Genomic DNA, 22,264 nt, shown 5'->3' with positions numbered 1-22,264 from the left:
AGTGAGCAATCCTTTACCCACGTTATTGGAAAGAATGCACAGTACATCAGTGGGACCAATGAATCTGCTACTCAGATAACTAATTTTTCTTGGACCCCTCTAAACATACATATACATATACATATACACACCCTATATATACATGTATATACATGCACACCCTGACAACACACTGGTATCCTTCCATTTCAATTACAGCAAAGAAGCCATGCACATGATTTTTCCCTTATTTCTGAATATTTACAATTCTATGCTACAATCCTCTAAATAACTTTATCTTCTGTTCCCCGTGTTAATAGCCAAAGTAGAGAAGATTGATTTGCTCCTCTGTAAGTAGAGTTCCCTGTCCTGGAATCCCCTCGAGGTTCTGTCTTGGTGGGGATGAGCATTGTGTGAGGAATCTGAGGAATTGTAAACATTCATGACAACATTACATTAAAGTCAGCAAGAGACTAACTCTTCCGACTTTTCACCAGCTGGGACAGCCACCTCATTACTGGGTATGCGAATAAGTGCAATCAGGAAACCACTTGTGTCTGTGTATTGTCTAGTACCTCAGAGGGGGGCCTACTACATACTCATGGCCCTATTTTCAATAAGGCAATAAGAACACGTCCGCTAATGAGAATCCACTGGAGGATTTTTAATTGTGCATTTATAGAAGCAGATTTTATTGGAGACATGATGAAAAAATGCAGTGTTTGTTTGAAAATTCTCAAAAGGAAGCTCCACCTGTCCACCTCAGAGGGCCAACAGGTTACCCAAGCCTATTAATCATTAGCAAGGTCATTTCCAGGTCTTCCCTGACCCTAAAATTAAGCCGCAGTCGGTGATTATGAAAATCCAACTACCCAACATGTTTCTCCCAGTTGTTTATTTAAGCCGGGCAATTTCTTTAAATACACCTTCCCATGTTTATTCAGCACTCTTGAAAAACGTGACGCCCAGATTCCCTGTCCTGGGCTTTGCCTGGGGCCTGGGGCCTGGGGCCCACCGGCAGCCATTGCCCTCCGACCCTGCCATTGCAGGCCCGGGCGGTGCTTCCTCTCGCACCCGCGCTCCTCGCCCCATCGCTGCGCCTCCGAGGGCCACAGGCAGGCCTGTGTCAGCCCTGCAGGTGGAAGGAAGCCATTAATTAGCGGGAAGAGCAGAGCTGGCTGGCTGCGGCTGCTGGGGAGGGAGCTGCTTCGCGTCCCGAGATCCTGCCTGTAGGCTGGGATGCTCCACAGGGCTTCTTTCCACGGGTTTTACTGCAGGGACAAAGGGAAAAGCACTGCCATTTCCCCGTGGGTTTCATTTCACTGGTATTCCTCTGGTCTAGACGTGAGTCCTGATGCTCTTTCCGGGCTGTACTATGAGCATTCAGGTGGGCTTTGCGCTGCTGTAATTGCACTGAAGGAGCACAATTAGGCACACCATTTCCACCACTTACTGCCTTACTGATGCCTTTTCCAGTGCTACAACTCTCGTGCTTATCTAGTTTCATGTTTCAGTAGAATAATTCAAAGAAAAACAAAATTAAATTCACAAAAAAAAAAAAAAAGGCAGTGGAAAAAATATAGGACCCAGCTTTCCTGCTGGAGTTTAAAATAGCTAAGAGAAAACATGTTCATGAGGATGAACAAATGTGGTAGATAAAACTGCTGTGGGGTGGGGATGTGAAAAGCACAGCAAATCAGACAAGGACACAATGTTGTTCTTGTTATTAATGCTGTATTTTGAGATAAAATAAATAAAAGTAGGGTGCTGCACAGCTCCCATTGACTTCATGAAGAAAAATCAGGTTCTGTGTTAAAAAGAAAGCAGAAGAGAAGAAATACACAAAGGCTAAAAAAAAAAACAAAAAACCAACCCTTGTTAAAAAAGGGTTAAAAAGGGGTTAAAAAGGGTTAAAAAAGGGGACTGAACATACTGCTATTTTCTATTAGCCTTGGGCAAAGAGTAACACAGCTCTTCTAATATACGAATGAGACATTTCCTTACAAATCCAGATTTATAATGTCCATTACAGTCAATCCTCATAACACCAAGAGATGACTCTCATTTGAGGTGAAATATAATTTGATAATTTTAAAGTAACATTCACTATGTCATTAAATAATTACTTTTAATAAGCATAAGAATAGTTTATGCATTTTCCACAAGTGCTTATATATGACACTTGCTCTGTACACAATAGCCTGAAATATGTATTACATTGTACTGGTAATATTACTGGATGCCTAGGGAAAGTAGGGTGAAGGAGACTATGGTTACGTTAATGGGTGTGGTAATCTCTATTTTTTTCCTGCCCATCAGTATATTATTTCAAGCAAGGCTTCTAAGCATGTGGTAAAACTCCATTATTAACAACCCAAAGCGGAAAAGAGAATATTTTTTCCTAGGTCTCTATTTTTTTTCTTGGAAATGCAGAGCTTGTGGGTTTCAGTTTTCTGTTATGCTGCAACACACATTAAAGAATATTCTGACAAAAAAACAAAAAAAAAAAGAAAAGAAAAAGAAACCCACAAGTTATGATAATATACAAAGCACATAAATGTAGTATCCTCTTATTTACTCCTACTTTCACCAAAGGTCAATCAATAACATCAGCATAAGTTTGAGAAAATAGTGAATAAAAGATACAACTATGTGAATGTCATCCCAATAAATAAATACTGCACAAAGTATTTAGTGCATACAATGCACTTTTTAAACTCCTAGGTGCTTTATGAGGCATTGCTACACATATTCTACACTTGGCAAGGCTATGATGAGAACTCAATTTCCCAAATGATCTCAGATTTGCCGGCTGACATTTTGGGGTTCCACTTGGTTTTTGCTTGAACCACCATTGCAGCTTTTAAGTACCAACTCAGACCTGAGGTTCTCAACGCTTTTAAACAAATCAAGCTCATGTAACACAAAAACTGAAGTGCTCAAGACTTAGAAGTTGCAATCAAGGAGCTAACTAACAAGATGGAAGAAGAATTAGCATTAGAAGCAAAACTAAAACCCAAGGTTCCCTAAATTTCTCAAATTACTTTAAATCATATTGAAGTCATTTGTCACAAACATTCTTACCTAAAGGAAATTGCTCTTCAACTGACTTTAAGATTCAGTATCATTTATGTCAATCATTTGCTTAAAAAACAACAACAGCACAGGAATACAAACTGAGTTTGATAGAAAACCTATAACTATGAATATAAAATGACAGAATAATGTTGCATTAAAGGATAACATGCATCACAACGAATTGATACAGCCTGACACCTGGACATTTAAGCTCAGGACTAGAAGGGAGGCAATTGATCAAGGTACACTGATCCTAGCTATCTTCCAGAAAGAAGATGTGCTACTTCTGCTCATGTTTGCTCTCCCACACTGCTCTCATAGTATTCTAGTGTTACATTATTATTTTTTCCTATTTATTTGACACTTGAACAACTGATGCTTTCTACCTCTCATTCTGGGGAAGAGGTCCAGAGGTAACTAGAGCAGGCTGTGTGCCTACTGAAAAGGAGAAGAAGGGATATACAGCTACTGGGAGACAAGACTTCCACACCCCTGCAGCCTCCTAGCCACAAGAAACCTTCTGTCAGCATCCTCCAGCCCTCTCTGAGTCCACAGACACTGATCAGGAGCCTCAGCTATAATGTTTAAACAGTTCTTCTGGAAAGCGAAGGCACTTGATGTTCTCTCCAGAGGGTCTGATCTTGTTCCCACAGCCATGAGCGAGAGCAGGCCAATACTTCTAGCACTAAATTGCAAACAATTCTCAGGATCTACTCAAAGCTCAGCATGTCAAAATGAACTAAGGAAACGGTTTTGACAAGTACTTCTGGACTAAGTTTTAAGCAATCAGTATCTGGTTAGGACAGGAATGGCTCAATATCCTGTAGAGGAAAACAGCTGACATGAGAGTAGTTTCAACTTTCCCTCTTTTAATCATGCTTTCTAATGTACTGCCAATTCACTCCTGTTCTGCCCTCGATAAGGCTATGCTGCTCTGCTACGGGAACTGACTGTTCAAAAATGCAAAGCTTATACAACCTCCCATCTTTTCCTGTAGATTATTTCTACATTAAAATTGCATTTTGTCACGCAAGCACCTCTCTCCAATAAAATTTGAAGGGTAACATAAAGCTCTGCTTCTGACTCATTCTCACATATATGTGTTTTTAGCACAGATAAAAACTGAGTTAAGTGTTCAGAAATAAAAATAAATGAAGATGCTAATTTGTTGTGCTCATTTGAGCTGTTTTTTCCAAGTGCTGAATAAATGTTTACTAATTTATGGTTAATTTGCTTTAGATGGTAGAGCTTTAATTGAATGCAGTCATGTTTATTGCTACTATTACTTGCTCGCATTGCAGCATTGCTCTATTTCATACTGGAGGCCTCATTGCACAAGCATACAGGATGACCTGTTCTCTCTCCGATTAATACACACGCTAATTTAAACCAAGCTATAATGAATATGAACAAAAGGGATTAAAAGAATAGGGGAAGGAAAAAGAGGATGGGGAGGAATAGCAATTAGCTGTTAAGGCTGCACAGATTAAACAAAGGCACAGGTTATTGAGTTCACAGAATGCATTTACTAAAGGTAAACCAATAAGAACCATTAAAAATATATATATATATATAATGTCTGCTGCATTTTTTGTTTGAAAATTAAAAAAAAAAAAAAATCAAAACATTTTCTGTCCACCTTGTATGAATCGCCCCTCTACTGTTTCAGTCCATGAGTGCCTCCATGATGCCTTAGAGGAGCAGTAGCCAGGCACTGTCATTTCCCATCTAGATATCTTGGCTAGGTGCACAGTCTGATTGCATTTCTCAGCACAAGCCCAGCTCAGTTCTTTGCTGAGCACTATAGCATGCCCAGAGGGTGCTTCCTGCAGTATCAGAGATCCGTCGCCTATCTAAGAGAAGTGACCTAATATATGGGAACAGAGAGATGCAACACTACAGAAGCAACTTCTAGGAAATACTTTAACAACTGCTTAACTGAGATGTTTTGCTATTTAGTTGGTCAGATCTACAGAAAAAAAAAAAAAAGTTTTTTCAACTTTAGATAAAAAAAACTTATTTTTCTTCATAGCAGAAGTAATCTCAGTAAGTCTCTTTAGCATAATGTGTTTGTTCCATACTAATTAACCTCTTAAGCACAATCTCTACCTCCAGCCTGCACCTGCTGCTCATTTAAAGAACAAATATACAGCCATTAAATCCAAACAAGCAGGTATATAATCCATTAACAAATTGATGTACTTCAGTACTTTTTTGAGAAAATCAGTCAATCTGGAAAAAGGCATGGCTAGAAATATGCTTCATGTAAATGAGCAGAGAGTGTTCTTACAGTATCAGCAAGAAAAAAAAATATTTTTTATTGTTACTTGAAGACTAATCAGTACAATGAGTTCTTTCCTGGTGCATTTGCCATTTGGGAAAGACAGGAAGGAACATCTGGGAAAAGAGGCGTTTACTACACCCTGTCAACCTTAAGATAATATAAAAGCACATTCCTTGTTTATTTGACTTGGTCTTCATTATCTTTAAACTACTTCAAGTGTCACAGAGAAGATTTCTAAGCAGACAAATGAATTGTTAGTGTACTTTGAAGAAATTACTGAAAAACAGCAGTTCCTGGAGCATGTAAAACCTCCAGACCCACACCATTGTTCAACAAAGCTGCGCCCTCTATGGACAGTGCCCTTCGTTTCTGAAGGTTGTAGCTGATGAAATTGCTCCGTTCAGTGACACAGTGGACAAAGGCTGGCTGTACGGAGCAAAAATCTTTCTAGCTTAGACACTTTGGAAGGCGCAATCCCATTTCCAGAGTGACTTACATGCTTGAGTTATACTGTGAGCTGATGGGATGCAGGCTGTCAGAGCCAGGAGCCAGGAATGTACGCTCAGGTCTGCCACTGAGCTGGCAGAAGTTTTCTGAAATTTTCAGAGCTCACACCTAAGCTAAGTATGCAAACCTTTCTCTCTTCCCAGCATTTCTTCTTGATTCAGTTCAATTTTCTTCAGTAGTTTCCAGCCATGCTTTCTATGGGCAGGCTTGCTCAAACAGTCTATTAAGGTACAAAGTGACTGGATTCCCTTTGAAAAGGAGGTTTAGGATATCCACTTGGGCTTGCAATTTGAAATATAGCAATGCTTGAATGCTTTTAAAAGACAGCTGTAAGTCTCCACATACCAGAGTTTACTTCACCTCGCACTCCAGAGATTAGGTAGGGCTTTAGAAGTGGTATTGCCAAGCTGTGCAGTCCCATTTCGGGCTGAGCAGCTGATGAACAACATCCAGGTAAGTGGTCTGGAGCTCTTTTCTACAGAGCTCAGCAGGTCCCATGGCTTCTGTATGGAGGCTGTGGCCATGGTCACTGCCCTCATTCATCAGAGATGTTCCTACAGGGGAGTGCACAGGCTGGGCTCTAGAGAAGGGAAATGCAGCTGAGCCTGTGCCCAGAGATGAAGGCATGGGCCTGAGAAAAGGCTTCCTGCATCTGCTCTTCCAACATGCACTCTGTCAATGTATCAGCACGGACTGGAAATCTCAGAGTGAAATAATTAAAACCGCTTCAGATTCATAGCTCTTTGTTAGCAAAGGATTTGTGACCTTAAAAACCTCATATCACTTGATATAAATTCACTTCTGTGAATTTGAATAGAGAAGGGAAATGTGAGGAGTCTGATAAAAGCAGGGTTACTCTAAATACACATTGTATAATGAAATAAAGAGAAAGGAGAAGTCATATCTGAAAGATGACCGGACTGCTCTCCTTGCCCCAACCTGCCCTGTGTTTATCTCACCCCAAACCCTCTCAACACGTACAGCTCCCTCTAGCTAACGATGTGACGTGGGGCACATTAACGTTCGCTGACGGAGTGATGTAGCCATACAGTGTGCTACCTAAGACCACAGGTTGACTGGTGTCCTGTTTTCAACTCTGGCCACCAAGAGGAGGTTTGGGGAAAGAACACAAGAGCAAAGTCAGCAGGAATTACCAATTACTTAATAAACAGAGGTGCTCCCTGTCAGTATGCCCCCCAGTTTCTGGCAGTCTGTAGCTTTGGAACATCCTGAGCCAAAGGCTGATCACATATCTTTGTGTCTGGTGCCTTCTCTTCCACGATTTTTTCCTTCAGACAGCTCTTTGCTTACTTTATGACCTATGCAGCACCCCAGGACAATGAGCTCCGTAGCTTGGAGGCTTTGAGCTGGGCGATCGCCAACACTGGACGCGAGGACTGGAGCAGAATTTAGACCATCTACATTAGGGAAAATCCTTGTGATAAAGCAGAAAACATTTATTTCATTCTAATCTTATCAGCAAATTGCAAATGCATTCTCTGTAGCTGGAGGATTACCCTTGGGATTAATTACAATACCAGCTTTCTGCTTTCCACAATGCCTTCTTTTACAAACCTATTTAGCACGGTACTCTGAGGGCCGAATTCTCTTTGCAGATACCCCTACAAATCCACTGAGGCAAAACAAGTTAAATGGAGTCTAAAGTGAAACAAGACCATGCAAATTGGATTTATTAGCTATTGTGTACTTCGCTGCAGCCCTGATTGTTTTCCTTTATTTGTTGTAAGGCTACTCTGTTATGTCCACCATCAAATCCAGGGAAAGGAACCAAAAGCCTCTGGACTATGTGAACATCCCCCAGGGGAATTTACGACGACTCAGGATGGATTTGAGACAGCTCAGGGAGGGGAGAAGCAGCTTCCAGGGGACAGCGGGAAGTGGAAGCACCAGCCCTGACGGAGGGGCAGGCTCTGCCACCTCCTGCCCAGCGCTGGCTCCATCTCTCAGCGGCAGCAGCTGTTGGCCATCCCGAAGCATCGGGACGGAGTTCCCTAGAGAAACATTGTGCATAACGACATTTTTCTGTGTGGGAATTATATACAGTACTTCCCCTCCTGATGCCTATCACATATTTCAGCAGTCATTTGAAGTTGCTGTGCTCTGTTTTGCTCCTGTTATCAAATCGCAGTATTAACATAACAGGGATAATTATAGCTACCATAAATTAATAACAACAATGTGCGCTGTTTGTTAAGCATCAAAAGCATTTCTTTCACAGGCCACAGAGGGGAAGTCCCTGTCCCCAGAAAGAAATATCACTGCTGGAGCTTCTTACAGATTCCACCGGCCAGAGGATGGAATGAAGAGTTCAAGAGTCCAGGTATTTTATGAAGATAGGGCACTAATTTGCAATATCACCTGGGTTTGGTTACTTAACCAATTATGTCACACTTGCCTTCATATGAAAATAATAAAATGAGCTCCTGAAACACACTTATGGCCACACTTAGCTAAGGTTCAAAGTCAAACCATACTGATGCAGCAGCTTGGACGTGATGGTACCAAAGGAGACAAACAGCTCTAGCAAGTACAGGACTGAAATGTCAGTGTCATATGGGGTGAGCTGCTTACTACCTACAGGCAATGTTTCTTGGGCTGAGCCACTCGCACAGCATATTTTGGGCATCCTCATGCCTGCCGTGGTGATATTGCTTCTCCACTTCCTGAGGCTTGCCTGGTTGTCTGTACACATTTACTACCTTGTCTTATGTTTAGATTGTAAGCTTTTTGGATAGAGGATCTTTCCTTCTTTGTGTGTATACAGAACCTTGCACAGAGGGATCCTGATCTGCGACTGAGGCACCCAGGTACTATATTAATATAAATGCCAAAGAGATTTTCCCACAAGAGCCAAGAAATAGAAATAGCCTGACCCACAGATTTACAGGCAGTGTTCTTTGAGGAAAGGTGTGTTTGCAAACAGGTGACATTTCTGCCAGCAAGTGATGTTAAGCTTTCTGTACATATTGGCTCTGACTGTGTAAAAGACCTCTGCTGAATTTCTATGACTGTTTTTTTTCTTTTTTCTCCCTAAAAGAAGCTGTGTGATTCAACAGTCATCATTTGCAAGTGTTCTTCTGAAAAGGCACAGAAATAAAATGAATTATGATTGCAGTCAAAGAAGAGATTCATGGCCTGGCATATTAACTGATGGCTACAATACAAGCGGGATGCACAGAAAGCATTGTCCAGTATGTGGCTTCCTGCAATTCAGAGACAGACTTACACATTTTATACTGCAGTTTTGGAGGGACTTTGATGTTTTGCTTTTCTTTCTTTAACTGCTGTGCCTGTGTCTGTTCCTAACGTTTTAAATTAAGGGAAATTGAGCTCAAGTCAGCTTTAGGCAGTCCTGCAGAGCAGCTGGGCAAAAGGAATGGCATGATCAATGAGAAGTCCAGTTCAAAATAAAAGGTGAATAATTCTGTCTTAATTTGAAGCATGATCATTTTTTAGACATTGAAGGAGACTCTTCTATAAAGCTCACAAAACTGAACAACCAACATTACTCGTAAATATCAAAACCCTATATATCTGGTATGGATGCTCTCTTCTATATGGGTTGCTCCTGAAACCAGCACCTGTGGGCTCTAGTCAAGGGCTCACGAGATGTAGTGGAGCTCACCCTGCCCAAAGGGGCAGCCCAACCCTCACAACGAAAAAAAGCAGAGCCCAAGAACTGAAGTCAGTCACTGGAAAGCTGCAGCCTTTGGTTTAACAGTGCTTAAAACACCAAACCCGCTGCTGGACAAGACAAGAAGATTACTTGCACATCTCCAACTAGTCATGAGCCCCGGGCTACAATGGCCTGTGTGATCCTAGGCCTCCAGAAGCATTTAAATATTCACATTGATATTTCCCCTCGGTTTCTTGAGCCGTGTGTTACTTTTCAAAAGATCAGCTGGACGAATCACTGCAAAGCCACCAAAACTGTCTACCAGATGGCGGCCACTGATTAATTTGTCTTAACTTAAGCCAAAAAGGAAGAAAATGTGATGGGTGGAGCAGTAAAGACAAGCACAATCAACATCCGACCAAAGAGGGTTTCCTGTCACCTTGGGAACAACACTGATTGGCACTGCGGTTTCCTGTGTACAAGCTAAAACCAGTAGCAACTAGAGTAACAAGAATAAACGCAAGATAAGAGACCTGGGAATACAATAAAATTATTATAAAATTCCTGACTAAACCTCACAGGATGGAAAAGGCAAAATCAAGTGTAGGCAGGGGCTGCATGCTAAACTGAGCACTTCCCTGCGTCTGAGAGGACATGAAGCTGCACCAGAAGATTTCTTCTGAGCAAGGGTGGGCTAATTTGCCTGAATTATCCACTCCCAGAAATGAACGTCACGTGCTTTGAAGAGCTTTTAGCTCTTTGCAAGAGGAAGAAAAAAAAAAAAAAAGGATGTGGGACAATTTAGATGTGACAAAGTGGAGATGGAGCTAGGAGAAGCAACATAACATCTCCTCTACCCACGCTAATGTGAAGTAATTTGCAAGAGGTGCTAGAGACACAGGGAAATGGGCTGTGGATGTGTGTTTGGGCAACGGCACGTAGTTATGTGCATCTGTTTATTTAGATCATTAACTCCCCTTGAGTATTGCTACAAGGAGTCCTAACACCAACCAAAACACCTCCTAAAACAGTGAGTAGGCGAATAGTAAAAATATGGTATTTAAAGGGTCTTTGTTAGGCTGGTGCCTGAGTTCACTTCCCCTTCAGAGAAACAAGACAATTCACATTCCTGCCCTCTTCCTAAAGTGCAGATAAGCAAAGACGTCCGCAATGGACTGGGCTGAGCAGACATTTGTGCAATTCAGAGGTCCGGTGTTTGTAGAAAGTTTTCAGAGAGACTTTGCACTAAGAGAATTGTTAGACAAACGCAAGCTGGAGGTAAAGCACAATTCTGTGCCTAGTTAGCACTGAGCAGGAGACCCTCCCAGCTGAACCCCATTTCATGTCCCCGTTACTCAGACCAATTTCTCCCACCACCGTAGCACAGAGCCCTTGCCCTTCCCCTGTCACCCAACGTGCAGGTGCAGGCGGTCGTCCCGTGGCCTCTGTGGTGCCCGAGGAGGAGAGAAGCCACAGTGCTGGGCTGCGGGGACACCCCATGCTGAAAGTGGGCTACCAGAGGACATGCTCAGGACTTCTCCCATCATGCGAGCTGCCACACCAGCTGTGCACTTCTTGGTGTGCAAGTCACATCTACAGAAGCAATGAGGCCGTGCCAGGAAACAATCCCAGGCACTGCCACTCGGTAATCAATATTGCTGAATTTCAAGCCGTGCCCTCGGCTTGTTTTTAGCCTCTGCCAACAGGAGCTCTCCAAAACAATTAATTCCCTGGCATAGTTTGGGAGCTAGTGCATACAAAAGGCATTTTCAGCGTGCAGTCAGCATCCAGCCCCTGCTCGTTTGGAGGTAAAGGGAGTTTGGCAGCATGGACACGGACTAATCTCTGCTGGTTGGCCTCGGTGCTAGCAAACACTTCTTGGTGCATTGAATTCATTACTGCATCTAACACACTTGGACACAACACAGTTGAGGGGTCTGCCAAATTAGAGAATGCATTTTTAGGTACTTCTGAGAGTTTCTTTCCACACGCCTCTTAATCCGTGTGCGCAAATAGTAGCACGTAGTCCTTTTACTGTACTTCAGGCTGAGGGTCTCATCTGGGCTGCATCTCTTCAGATGGGCATGCCAGCCCGACAGCCTCCATGCATTGGACAGAGGAGGTTTATGTGGCACGTCCAAAGTGCTCTAATGAGTCGGTGGCAGAGACAGGCTGGAGCACAAGAATTCCTTTCTCCCACCTCCAAACTCTTTACTGCTCCCTGGTGCTTTCCAAATTCCTTTTGATAGGATATCAGTGTAAAATTGTTCTCCAGCTATTGCTTGTGTGCTGGCACATTGCTGTGCTTTGAACAATTGCACTGACATTTTCCTGAAAACAATCCCTAGGATTTAAATTAAGAACGCAGAAAGCATATTCAGCTCCACACAATAGGGTAAATTTATCCTCCAAATCTATGCAAAGCTAGTATATTTTAGCCAGGAAATTCAAGGCCCCTTCCTGTAAATATATTAAGTTCCCATGCTTGTGTCATAAACTACAAAAACTGGCATGTTTACAGGCCTCCGACTGCAAGGTGCTACCCTCTGAGTAGTACTTGCAGTGGTCGCTCACAATAGCTGGTTTTGTATAAAGATAGCAGATCAGCAGCACCATAATTATATTTGCAGCACCAACAGGGCTGTGTGATTTAAAAATCAGAACAGAACCAGACAGAATTGTTGGAAAATTTTTCTCATCTCCTAGAGAGGAGATTTGGTTGAACAGTGGTAGCCTGAGATGCAGCTGCCATTATAGTAATGAAATGAAGAGTACATCAGGTTTTTTAGCCTCTCTCCAACATTTCTTACTAAGCTGAACCGGGGTATTTATTTGGCACACAGTAGCATTAATATAGTAATTCATTTTAAAGGTACCTCTTCCAAACACCACCCCTGATTGGAACTTTACCTTTTGGTGTACTAGTCTCACAGACTAGTATGGGTTTCCAAATACTTTTTTTTTTTTTTTTTTTTAATTTTGTTTAGGTTACTTAACTATGTACTGTTTTTCTTTTCCATCAGAATATTTCGTTTTCTCATAATACAAGGAAGCAGACAGGTGCAAGCATTTATCAGTTTTGCAATACACATTATTTTAACTTTTTTTTTTCTCATTATAGTTACGATTACCTATTCTCACTATATGTCCAGAGAACATTTGCTCAAACTGGAGAAGAACCATCAACTTTCAGGCTTCTTCAGGATGGTAATGGAGACCTCACTGTTTGCAATCTATTACCCGTGGCTTAGATTTTTATAGTACTGCTCTTCTTTGTGGGAAAAAGCAACATCACATGTGGTTCTCTCACAATCAGAGTTCAAGCCCCTGAGCTTTGCTCATGCTGGCTTTGCCTGCCTTCCCTTTCCCAGAGGCTCTTAAGTTCTTCTGTGTCCCAGAAGTGGTCCCACATAGCTACAGAATTCTTTTATTTCACATTTTAAAAATATGTTAGTATTTCACGCACCTGCCAGGGTTTTGTTCTAATTGGCAAACTTCTTTCTTCTGTTACCTCCTCAACTCTCTTGTATTTATTTGCACAGAAAAAAAAACACACACCACCACCAAAACCCAACAACAAAAAACCCAAACCCCAAACTAAACCCAAAGAACTGAGTATAAAGCATTACATGGTCTGAATGAGAGTCTTGCATGCCCCTAGCATCCTGATACATGAGCACGAGGAGCTCTCCCTTTTAGACAGAATCATTATCTAATAAGTGTGTAACAGACCGAGAAAACAGTGCTGTGATTTTTCCCATTGATTATTTAGATTTAATAGACACGGTTTTAGGTCCTTGTGGCTAGGATAGAATACCAATGCTGGAGAAGACTTTCCATAACACAGTTTGTTTGTTTGTTTGTTTTTTTTTAATATACACAACAGAGCACCTATTTCCCACATTTTCTTTTATTTCCTTCCATATATTTTTGCATGCTAGACAGTAACTAAATTATCTGAACAAAATAGAATGTTGTACACCAGTTGTCTGAAATACAGTTGTCCTAGTCGCAAATAATACCGTAACTAAAACCCAGCAGCACTGTCTGGGGAAAACGTAAATCTATTTGTAAAACAAGTGAACACTATGCTGTTGTGATAACTTATTTATATCCCCACCGTGCTTGTGTTTTAACAACTCACTGCTTGTACTATGAACTTTTAATGCCTGACATGTCAGAATGAAATTTTAAATATCACATCCCACTTCACCAGACTCTAATTTTGGCTGGAACCATTCACATCAAGATAAATTTTGGGCCAACCAGCAGAATGAAATGAAGGCTTATTCTACTGGAAAAACAATATATATATATATATATATATATATATATATGCATATATATATAAAATTAATATAAACATGTGAAAGGCTAAGAAGAAAAAAGTGCTGATGCAGTATTTATGGTTATGCTCATGGAAGAGAAAAGGATCATTTACAACCTAAATTCAGGCATCAGCACTAAGATATATGACAGTTTGTCACAGATGACACCCACAGGAGAAAAACATTAGCTCTCCTTCTCCTTTGGTAAGGAACAACATCGTGGGGGTTGCCAATGGAAAAGGTTTTTGCTGCAAAGGAGCAGCAATTGTGAAAACACTAGAAGAGAGCAACTTTTAAGCATTCTGTACCAAACAATTCAGGGGATGCAACGAGACTTGGAAGAAAGCCTTTTGCCCGTTTGGCCTATGTCTCTAAGTGATAGAAAGGGAATCAGTGCTTCTTTGCACTAACAAGCCTCTCAATTCTCCCTGATCATCCGCTTTTGGCCACCACTGCTTCATCAATTCCCTGACTGCATGCCGAGCACGGGCCAGCATCCTTGAGCAGTGCTCAGGACAGCAATTCATCTGCTGATGCCACAGGCCCAGTTGTGGTCCTGACTATGCAGCCACATTCTCAGCCAATGCTGAACTAAAAAATGCTGGCCAATTTGCCATCAGGTCTTCAGAGTTTACTGAAGTTTACCCAGGTTGGGCACCTGGGAAGGGGCAGCCCTGACTTTATGTACAGACTGGAGGGGGAGTGAAAGGCTGGAGGGCAGCCACACAGAAATGGATCTGGGGGTTCTGGTTGGCAGCAAGCTGAAGACGAGCCAGCAGCGTGCCCTGGCAGCCAGGAGGCCAACCGCACCCTGGGGTGCATCAGGCCCAGCACTGCCAGCCGGGTGAGGGAAGGGATTGTCCCACTCCGCTCTGCACTGGGCGGCCTCACCTCCAGCACTGTGTAGGGTTTGGGTGCCACACATGAGAAGAACATAAAACTATTAGAGGGTGTCCAAAGGAGGGCTGCAAAGATGCAGAAGGGTCTAGAGGACAAAATGTGTGAGGAGCAGCTGAGGTCCCCTGGTTTGCTCAGCCCCGAGCAGAGCAGGCTGAGGGGAGGCCTCATGGCGGCCTGCAGCTCCCTCACGAGGGGAGCGGAGGGGCAGGCGCTGAGCTCTGCTCTCTGGGGACATCGACAGGACCCGAGGGGACGGCATGGAGCTGGGACAGGGGAGGGTCAGGCTGGGGGTTAGGGAAAGGGTCTGCACCCAGAGGGTGCTCGGGCACTGGGAAAAGCTCCCCAGGGCAGTGGTCACAGCCTGAGGGAGTCCAAGCATCATTTGTACAAGGCTCTCAGACACCGGCTCTGATGTTTGGGTGCTGCTGTGTGGGGCCAGGAGCTGGACTCAGCGACCCGTGTGGGTCCTCCCCCAGCCGGGGGCTGCCCGAGAGACCCCACAGCCTCCCACAGCGGGGCAGCCGAGCGCTGTCCCGCCGGCACCGCCATGCCCTTGCCGTGCCGCCCGCCCGCTGTAGGTGTCGCTGTTCCCCCGGCCAAGGGCAGCGCCGCTCCGCAGCCACCCCCGGCTGGGACCGGCCCCGGGGCTCCGGGCTCGCCCCGGCCCGGGCAGCAGCGGGGAGCCAGCCTGCTGCACAGCGGCATTAACCCGCGTGTCGCATAAAAATCCCGCGTGGCACCTCGTGCATTCGATAATGCAAATGTTGCATAACCTGCCGGGGAAACCGCGTCTTACATAAACAGCTGAGTGAGAGCCCCTTCAAAGAGATACGCGGCGAAAAAATGTACGTGGACTTGGCTCGAGTGGTCAGGAGCAAAATGCATTTTGAGAAGCTGGACGTGCTCCCAGAACTGCCTATGGACAGCTCTCAATTAACAATTTGCCTGCCTCTGTACCAGGCAATGCAATTCTTATTAAAAACTGAAAGGTTCAGGTGTGCTCTGTGAGTACCCAGATCCACCACAGGTTTGCATTTAGTTGTGCCCACTGAAGCAGAACCTCGTGTGCAGGGCAGGGAGATGAGCCAGATAATACTTGTCTCATAAGTATCATCTGGCTTGCCTGCTCCAGCAGAGGGACAGAAACTTCCCATCTCAAAGGCTGGGCACAGCAGCTGGCTCACGCCCTGGTTTGGCCGACGGTCTGTTGATTTCTCTTTGAAGAAAGACAGCTTGCCCAGCCTGGACCATAAAAGGCATTTTATAACCATGGGTCACACTCGAGAAATCAAAAGAGGCAGTTCAAATAGTTAAAAACTACTGCTCAGGAGCAGTCAACTGGCCAAAAGAGTCTCAGTGCTGACGAATCCCTGTACCCACAGAAGCCCATCAAGAGCTTCTTTCCCTGACAGAAAACAAAACCAGGGTAGGAAACACTACTGAATGAGGTCCCTCAAGCTATGGCTATGGTCAGGAAGGGACTTTCAGGCTTGACCCCACTTTACCGATAAGAAAAGGGCTGTGAGCAGAGCATTTTGCACAGCGTGCTTTTTGCAGGACACAGACCACTGGGAAGCCCACTACTGCCAGGTGTAATGACGATGGCCCAAGGCTACTTAAAGCAAGGTTGTTGGTGTGCAGGAAGGTGGAAAGGGATTTAAAATTGTCCTCATACCTGGTTGTCAGATGATGTCTGATGAAAAATGTATTGCTGCATTATTATATTTTGTCTCCAATGCTCCTGTGTTTCACAAGGTGTGTAAATTTGTTCACAGTACAGCATACAGTAAGTATAGAAGAAATATATATGATAATAGATGCTTTTTCAGAGGAAGAGAAGACAATCTATCCCCTGTAGTTTTCTCTCACATATCCCGTACTGCATGCTTTATTTCTAGGATCTTGTGGAATGAAAGCAACTACCAAAAAATATTTACTCGCTTCCCCCATTCCTCATTTTGTGATACGACTACATATTTTATGACAGTTCTGCCTTTCAGCATCTTTTACTTATGGAAGCCTCAATCCCCCTCCCGTAGCAGTGTCCGTAGTTCATAAACCCATTGATAAAATCTGTCACCAAAATCCCATTGTTCCAGCTGAATTAGAGCTACATCTCAGCTCTGAGAGTCCTCAGAGAGATCTCTCTCTTTGGTCTCCTTTTCCGTTCTGCTTTCCCTGTCACATTTGCATGGTGTCTGTTCTTTCATTTATCTTCTGTGCCGGGGCAGAAGAGTTCAGTTGCACAGCTGCATGCTATGTTAGTTACTCAGAGCACTGATGCTTTATGAAAGCGGCCTGCAGCCATCAGGCAAGGAATTATATAGGTTTCTAACAGAGGAGAGACAGATGTCAGTGTGTATTCTCCTGTGAGAAGAAGAACTGGTTTTACAAAAAGAACTCCGGCCCAGTTTTTTAAAGGTGAAATGAGTTTTTGCACAATGTCTGGTGCACAAGTATTTCTAAGGAGCTGACCATGAGGGTTGCGTTCATTAGTAATCACTTATTTTTCTTTTTTGTAAAGTCTGTAGACCTTGGGCTGTATCCCTACCATCATGGAAAGCTGTATTTAAGAAGAAATGATCTAAGGGTGATAATGGAATCACTGCATGAGACTGGTGCATTTATTTGATATAATTATTTCTCCTTTCTAAGTTTCCCAAGTGTTAGGGATTCCCTGACACCACCAATGTCCTTTGCTGACAAAATGTAAGCAGCCACTGTGCCCTCTGCCAGGATTTCCAGGATCAGAACACACAAAAATCAAGGGAAAATGACAAAAAAATTTATATTTGTGGTAATTGTTGGAAAGGGGAAGAAACAAATTCACAAAGAGAATTCTGATACTGCAGTTATCTCAGCTCGAACTTCTCTCTCATTGCTCATATGAAAAGGAAAGGAAAGGAGGAAATTCATGAGGTAAGACACTAACAACACTAAAATCCCACTTCTAAGATGTTGTAAAGTGACCTCTCCGGTCAATTGACAGAAGTGCCATATGAAATCAAGCGACATGAATATAACAAAGCAGAATAAATTCTGAGTGTGCTGGGCACCATCCTACCTTTCCTGGAGCCCCACAGGTTTCATTCTGAAAGGAGACGGACTGGCACACGGGGGAGGTTTGAGCTCAGGAACACATTGGCCTTGAGGGTCCACTACCACATTGACAACCTTTGGAGCCTGTTCAGGCTGGACCATGCTGTTGGTGGTCTTATACTCGGACTGAGATGTCTGCAGGGGAAGCGGTGCGAGGTGGATCTCCTGCTTCTTTTCCTTCTCTTGTCTCAGTGACAACTGGATCTTCTCCTTTAGTCTGTACAGAACCTATTGGAACAGAGCAGAAAGTCCGGTCTCAATTCCCTGGTAAACAAGGTAAGAAAGAAACCACAAATACAGTAAGATCGTTAAATGTGGCTTTCATTCCTAGAAGTTAAGCCACAAGTTGTGTTGCATGGCATTTCTCACAGCAGGATAAATATTTCCATTACATAAATCACCGTGAGTACACGTGGGCGGTAGGGTTTTTAACAGTTCTCGTTGTGAGCCAGTAATTATTTGTAATACCAGTGGTTGTATTATTAAAGGGACAAAGAACACAGAATGGAAAGTAGTCACAAAAGTCACTGTGAATAAGGAAACACTGATAAATAAAGTGGTTGTAGAACATTTTATAAGGCTTCTAACACAAGAGTGACAATGGCACAAAATAAAATAAATACTTATGATATATCCAGATCTAACTACAGCAACTTCAGTTTAAGAGCAGATGATCTTAAAAGCTTTTACTCATTTTGTATGGAACTGATAGTTGCACAGGGTAATTTTACCAGGCCACTTTTGTAATGGTTGCTACCACCCTGAAATACTCCTCAGGAACCCAAGGATGTTCCTCAATATCCTCAAATAAACATAACCCCTTCTGCAATAAAGCCGAACCAACACGTGGTCTGTGAAGCTATTTAGGGATCTGTGTCAGTTCAGAAAAGTGTGTTTTACAATTAGTGAGACACTGATAGCTGAACATACTAAATGTGTAGCAAAAGCTTTTCAGAAAGTTGTACTGATCCCCTTCCCCTGAGCTCCACAAGGTTGTTCTCATGCGGTGGCTTGGCAAGGTCTGGCAAGTACATTGTGCTCAGTCCTGTTACTCCAAAGGAGCCTGTGTTACACTTGTGTAACATACCACATCGCTCTTGAGGGGGAACATAAAAATAATTTCCAAGCTGTAGTTGAGCAACCTGAAAAATGTGCCTAAAAACCATGAAACTTAAGAGAATTTCCATCGTGTCTTCTGTGACAGTCGTACTACTGTAAGTATTGTGTGTGGAGGTGGGTGAAAGGCACTTACACAGCTCTTTGATGGTGCCTGCTTATACCCATAGACTTTCTACTCTGCTTTATCTGTTGCTATAAAGCACTCTAATTGAATCCTGCTTTGCAAAGCCACAGAAACAAAGCCTAGACCAAAGCATTATTTTCTGCTGCATTTTTTGACAGCTGTTTCCCTGCTAGCACTGCATGGAGATCTACCACTCCAGAGCTTTCCAGTGAAGATTGGATATATCTGATGGGTTTGTTTTTTCAAGGATTAGCATTAGAGGTTTATCTGGGAACTGACCTAATGTCATTAGCAATACACCCATTAAACAAGACTTAGCTACATAAACCATCTGTTCATTCAGAAGAGTTTAGAATTAAATTGCACGGATAAGATAAGCTGCTCTTTGCCACTATTTTGCAGAAAAACAGCCCTGCTGTGAAGCAAGGACACAGGTATCAGTAAAGATAAAAAGAGGATTTGAAATATTTTAACCCTCTTTTGCCCCAGTGATCACTTTGGTCTCATCTCTCAGATATATAGCTGAGACATTCACCGTCATGACAATATTAACCATACCTTCTTGTCACTGATGTATTTTGACTTTTTTTTTTCTTCTTTTTTTTTCTTTTTATTTCCCCTGGAAATTATGGGGATGGGCTCTGAAACTCTGGACTGCTATTATTTGCTATGCATTTTGATACTCTATTACTAGCACCTAGAAAAAAGACAGCCTCCCACTGGCAGAAGTTGAAAAAAAAAGGTGAAGAACCACATTTGATCCTTAGAAAGTGTGGTCTAGGCCTGTTGTTTTTTTTTGTAATGAATTCCAGGTAAAAGTCACAAAACCAAATGGACAAAAAGACAGTGGTCAATCCAGTTGCCAAGCTCTGAAAAGTGCACTTAGTTGGGCTCATATTTCAAGTCACATTAAACATGTCTGTCAGTACAGGTGAAAACAGATGCAAAGCCCCTGAACTAAAAGAAATGATTTGTTCAGATACCTCAGAAGATTAAGTATGCAAATTATCAAGAAGCATGGAGCAACTGAGCAACATTAAGTGCTGTTTTCCAGGACATACAAGGTGGGTCATCTCTTCATTTTTCATGCATTAGACGTGGGGTTTGAAACCTCAGTTCTTACCAAAATGACTCCTTTTTCTCTGTCCTCTTTGACTCAGATTGCATGGAAGAATGACAGCGTACTGACAGCACGATACGCACTCTCCATTTCTACTCAGTGGTCTGCAAGAGAAAGCTGACATGCTAGCATTGCCAGAACCTCCTGGCTACCCACTCAAACTACCAGTGGAAACTCCTTTTACTCCTCTTCAGAGAGGAATGAGCAATCCCAAAGAGAGAATTAGGTCTCTGGGATGAAGATCTTGGCAACCGTTACGCGGAGAAGCGATAGGAAAACTCATCTGCCTACAGATACTTAGGGCACCCAGGGCTGCATAGCGAAATCTCGCCGAAACCAAGGAAATTAAGGTGGTTCACTCCAATTAAAAGTGTTTTCTCTAATGAGTGCTTATCAACAAGTGTATGCGGCCGTGTGCATACCTCTGCCTGAGCTGGGCTGCTCTGTGTGTGCGTACACATGAGACGAAAACCAACTAGCAAAATTTCCCTCAAACCCTGGGGAGGGTATGAAAGAGCAATGTGCTAGTCACATTGTTTAATGAACTATTAGTGGGAGGCACTTGGATACCTTGATTTCAGTGCACTATAAAAGGCTTTATGGAAGGAGAATAAAAGAATTCAGACAATCCGGGACTAGTTTATACACAAAAATGTTAATTTCAAGACTGTTTAAACACTATTGCAGTATGATTAAACTGTGTACCTTTAATTTTGCTTTAAATCTTTAAACTGGTAAAAAAAGAGCTGAAGTTGGTGGGTTGATATTAGTTAGCTGCAGAAAGCCTATAATCAAATTGCTCTCAGAAGCCCTGCACCATTTTATGAATCCTGAAACTTGTAAATTTAGAAACAAGTGATAGGCCATGTGAAAAATCGGATATTGAAATGTTGATATTTTGTTACTCAATATTCTTCTTGTTATTTCCAAAATACATTCATGAAGCTGAAATATATTCCTAATTTAAGTAACTATCTCCCGAAAGCATCAAATAACTGTTCATAATTTATAAAGCACTGGAGCCAGTAATAAAACTTAGACTCTCACAATTTGTTGACAAGACAAAATCCATGCCTTTCATTATTTTAAATGAAAAAATATTCCTACTTTTTGATATTTTTTTTTAAAGTGGGAAAAAGAACAACATTTATAACCTCTCTTATCTCAACTAGCTACAAATATTTCATAATCTGAAAATGATACTTCCAGACCACTTGAGTTTTTTTATATATAGAGGTTATATTTTCAAAAAGAGAAAGGATATGAAAATATATTGATTTATCACAACAGGCAAAATTACAAAACTAGTATGAAATATTAATAGCAAATAATTTAATCCACTGTCATATATTGTGTTATTTATTACATTGAGAGATGGCTCAATTATTTCTCTACGTAAAGCAAAAGTAGAGCCCTATTTCACACATAGGAGCACTTAAAGGAGTTATCCCAACTTAGCCCTGTGCTTGGTATACTTTATAAAAGACACACGATGTTCCCAGCCGAAGTGAGCCCCTGGTCTGTCCTGCTGCTGAGGGCAGCAGTGAGCTGTGCGTTGGCCTGCTGGTAGGATGAATCCCTCCTGGGATGCCCGAGGCTCATCCTGTGGCAGCGAGGACCGGCCAAGTAAATACCAGAGAGGTATAATCTGCAAGTCTGAGTTCAGCTTACGTGCTGCTGTATCTCATCCTCTAGCGATACTCTGCACTGTAAATTTTTATGTAATAGAGGCCAGATATTTGTTAAATTCCAGCCAAGTATTAAGAAGCCTGAAGGCTGTTAATGCGCAGTGCTCTTGCAGTGCAGGGAAGTGTCGTGATTTGTACAACCTGGTTAAGAGACAAGGCTGCAGGTTTAATATTTCTGTAGTAATTTCATAAAACAAAGCATTGACACAGACAACTGAGCTGCCTTACACTAAGCACTGTTGATCATCCTCAATGATCATCTTGACCATCATTTAATTCACTTCCTACTCCATGCTTTAAAGGACACTTCCAAGTCACCTGTAGACACAGACCCAGCTTTCTGCTTTTGGACCCTTTAAACTACAAAGACCCACCTAAATGCAATCCAGTGCCCACCCTGG

The 22,264-nt window shown here is 42.5% G+C and overlaps 1 protein-coding gene and 1 long non-coding RNA gene across 4 annotated transcripts in view; one reads left to right on the top strand and one right to left on the bottom strand.

Moving 5' to 3' along the window:
• The window catches only part of PTPRR (protein tyrosine phosphatase receptor type R), a gene marked incomplete at its 5' end in the record, with an annotated part of 142,063 nt that overhangs the window by 37,131 nt on the left and 82,668 nt on the right, over positions 1-22,264 (bottom strand). For all 3 annotated transcript variants that reach the window (XM_084491958.1, XM_084491959.1, XM_084491960.1), the window contains one exon: positions 17,778-18,040. In XM_084491958.1, the coding sequence (XP_084348084.1) occupies positions 17,778-18,040 (263 nt within the window). The remainder of the gene's footprint in view (positions 1-17,777; positions 18,041-22,264) is intronic.
• On the top strand, positions 17,966-21,005 carry LOC311420815. Its single transcript, XR_014684557.1, has 3 exons — positions 17,966-18,088; positions 19,982-20,119; positions 20,216-21,005. It is a non-coding gene; the product is annotated as an uncharacterized lncRNA (long non-coding RNA).

The sequence above is a fragment of the Aythya ferina genome (assembly GCF_964211825.1).
Source record: "Aythya ferina genome assembly, chromosome: 1".
Lineage (NCBI taxonomy): Eukaryota > Metazoa > Chordata > Aves > Anseriformes > Anatidae > Aythya > Aythya ferina.
The sequence above is the reverse complement of the archived record's forward strand: the minus strand, read 5'-3'. Positions and strand labels throughout refer to the sequence as shown.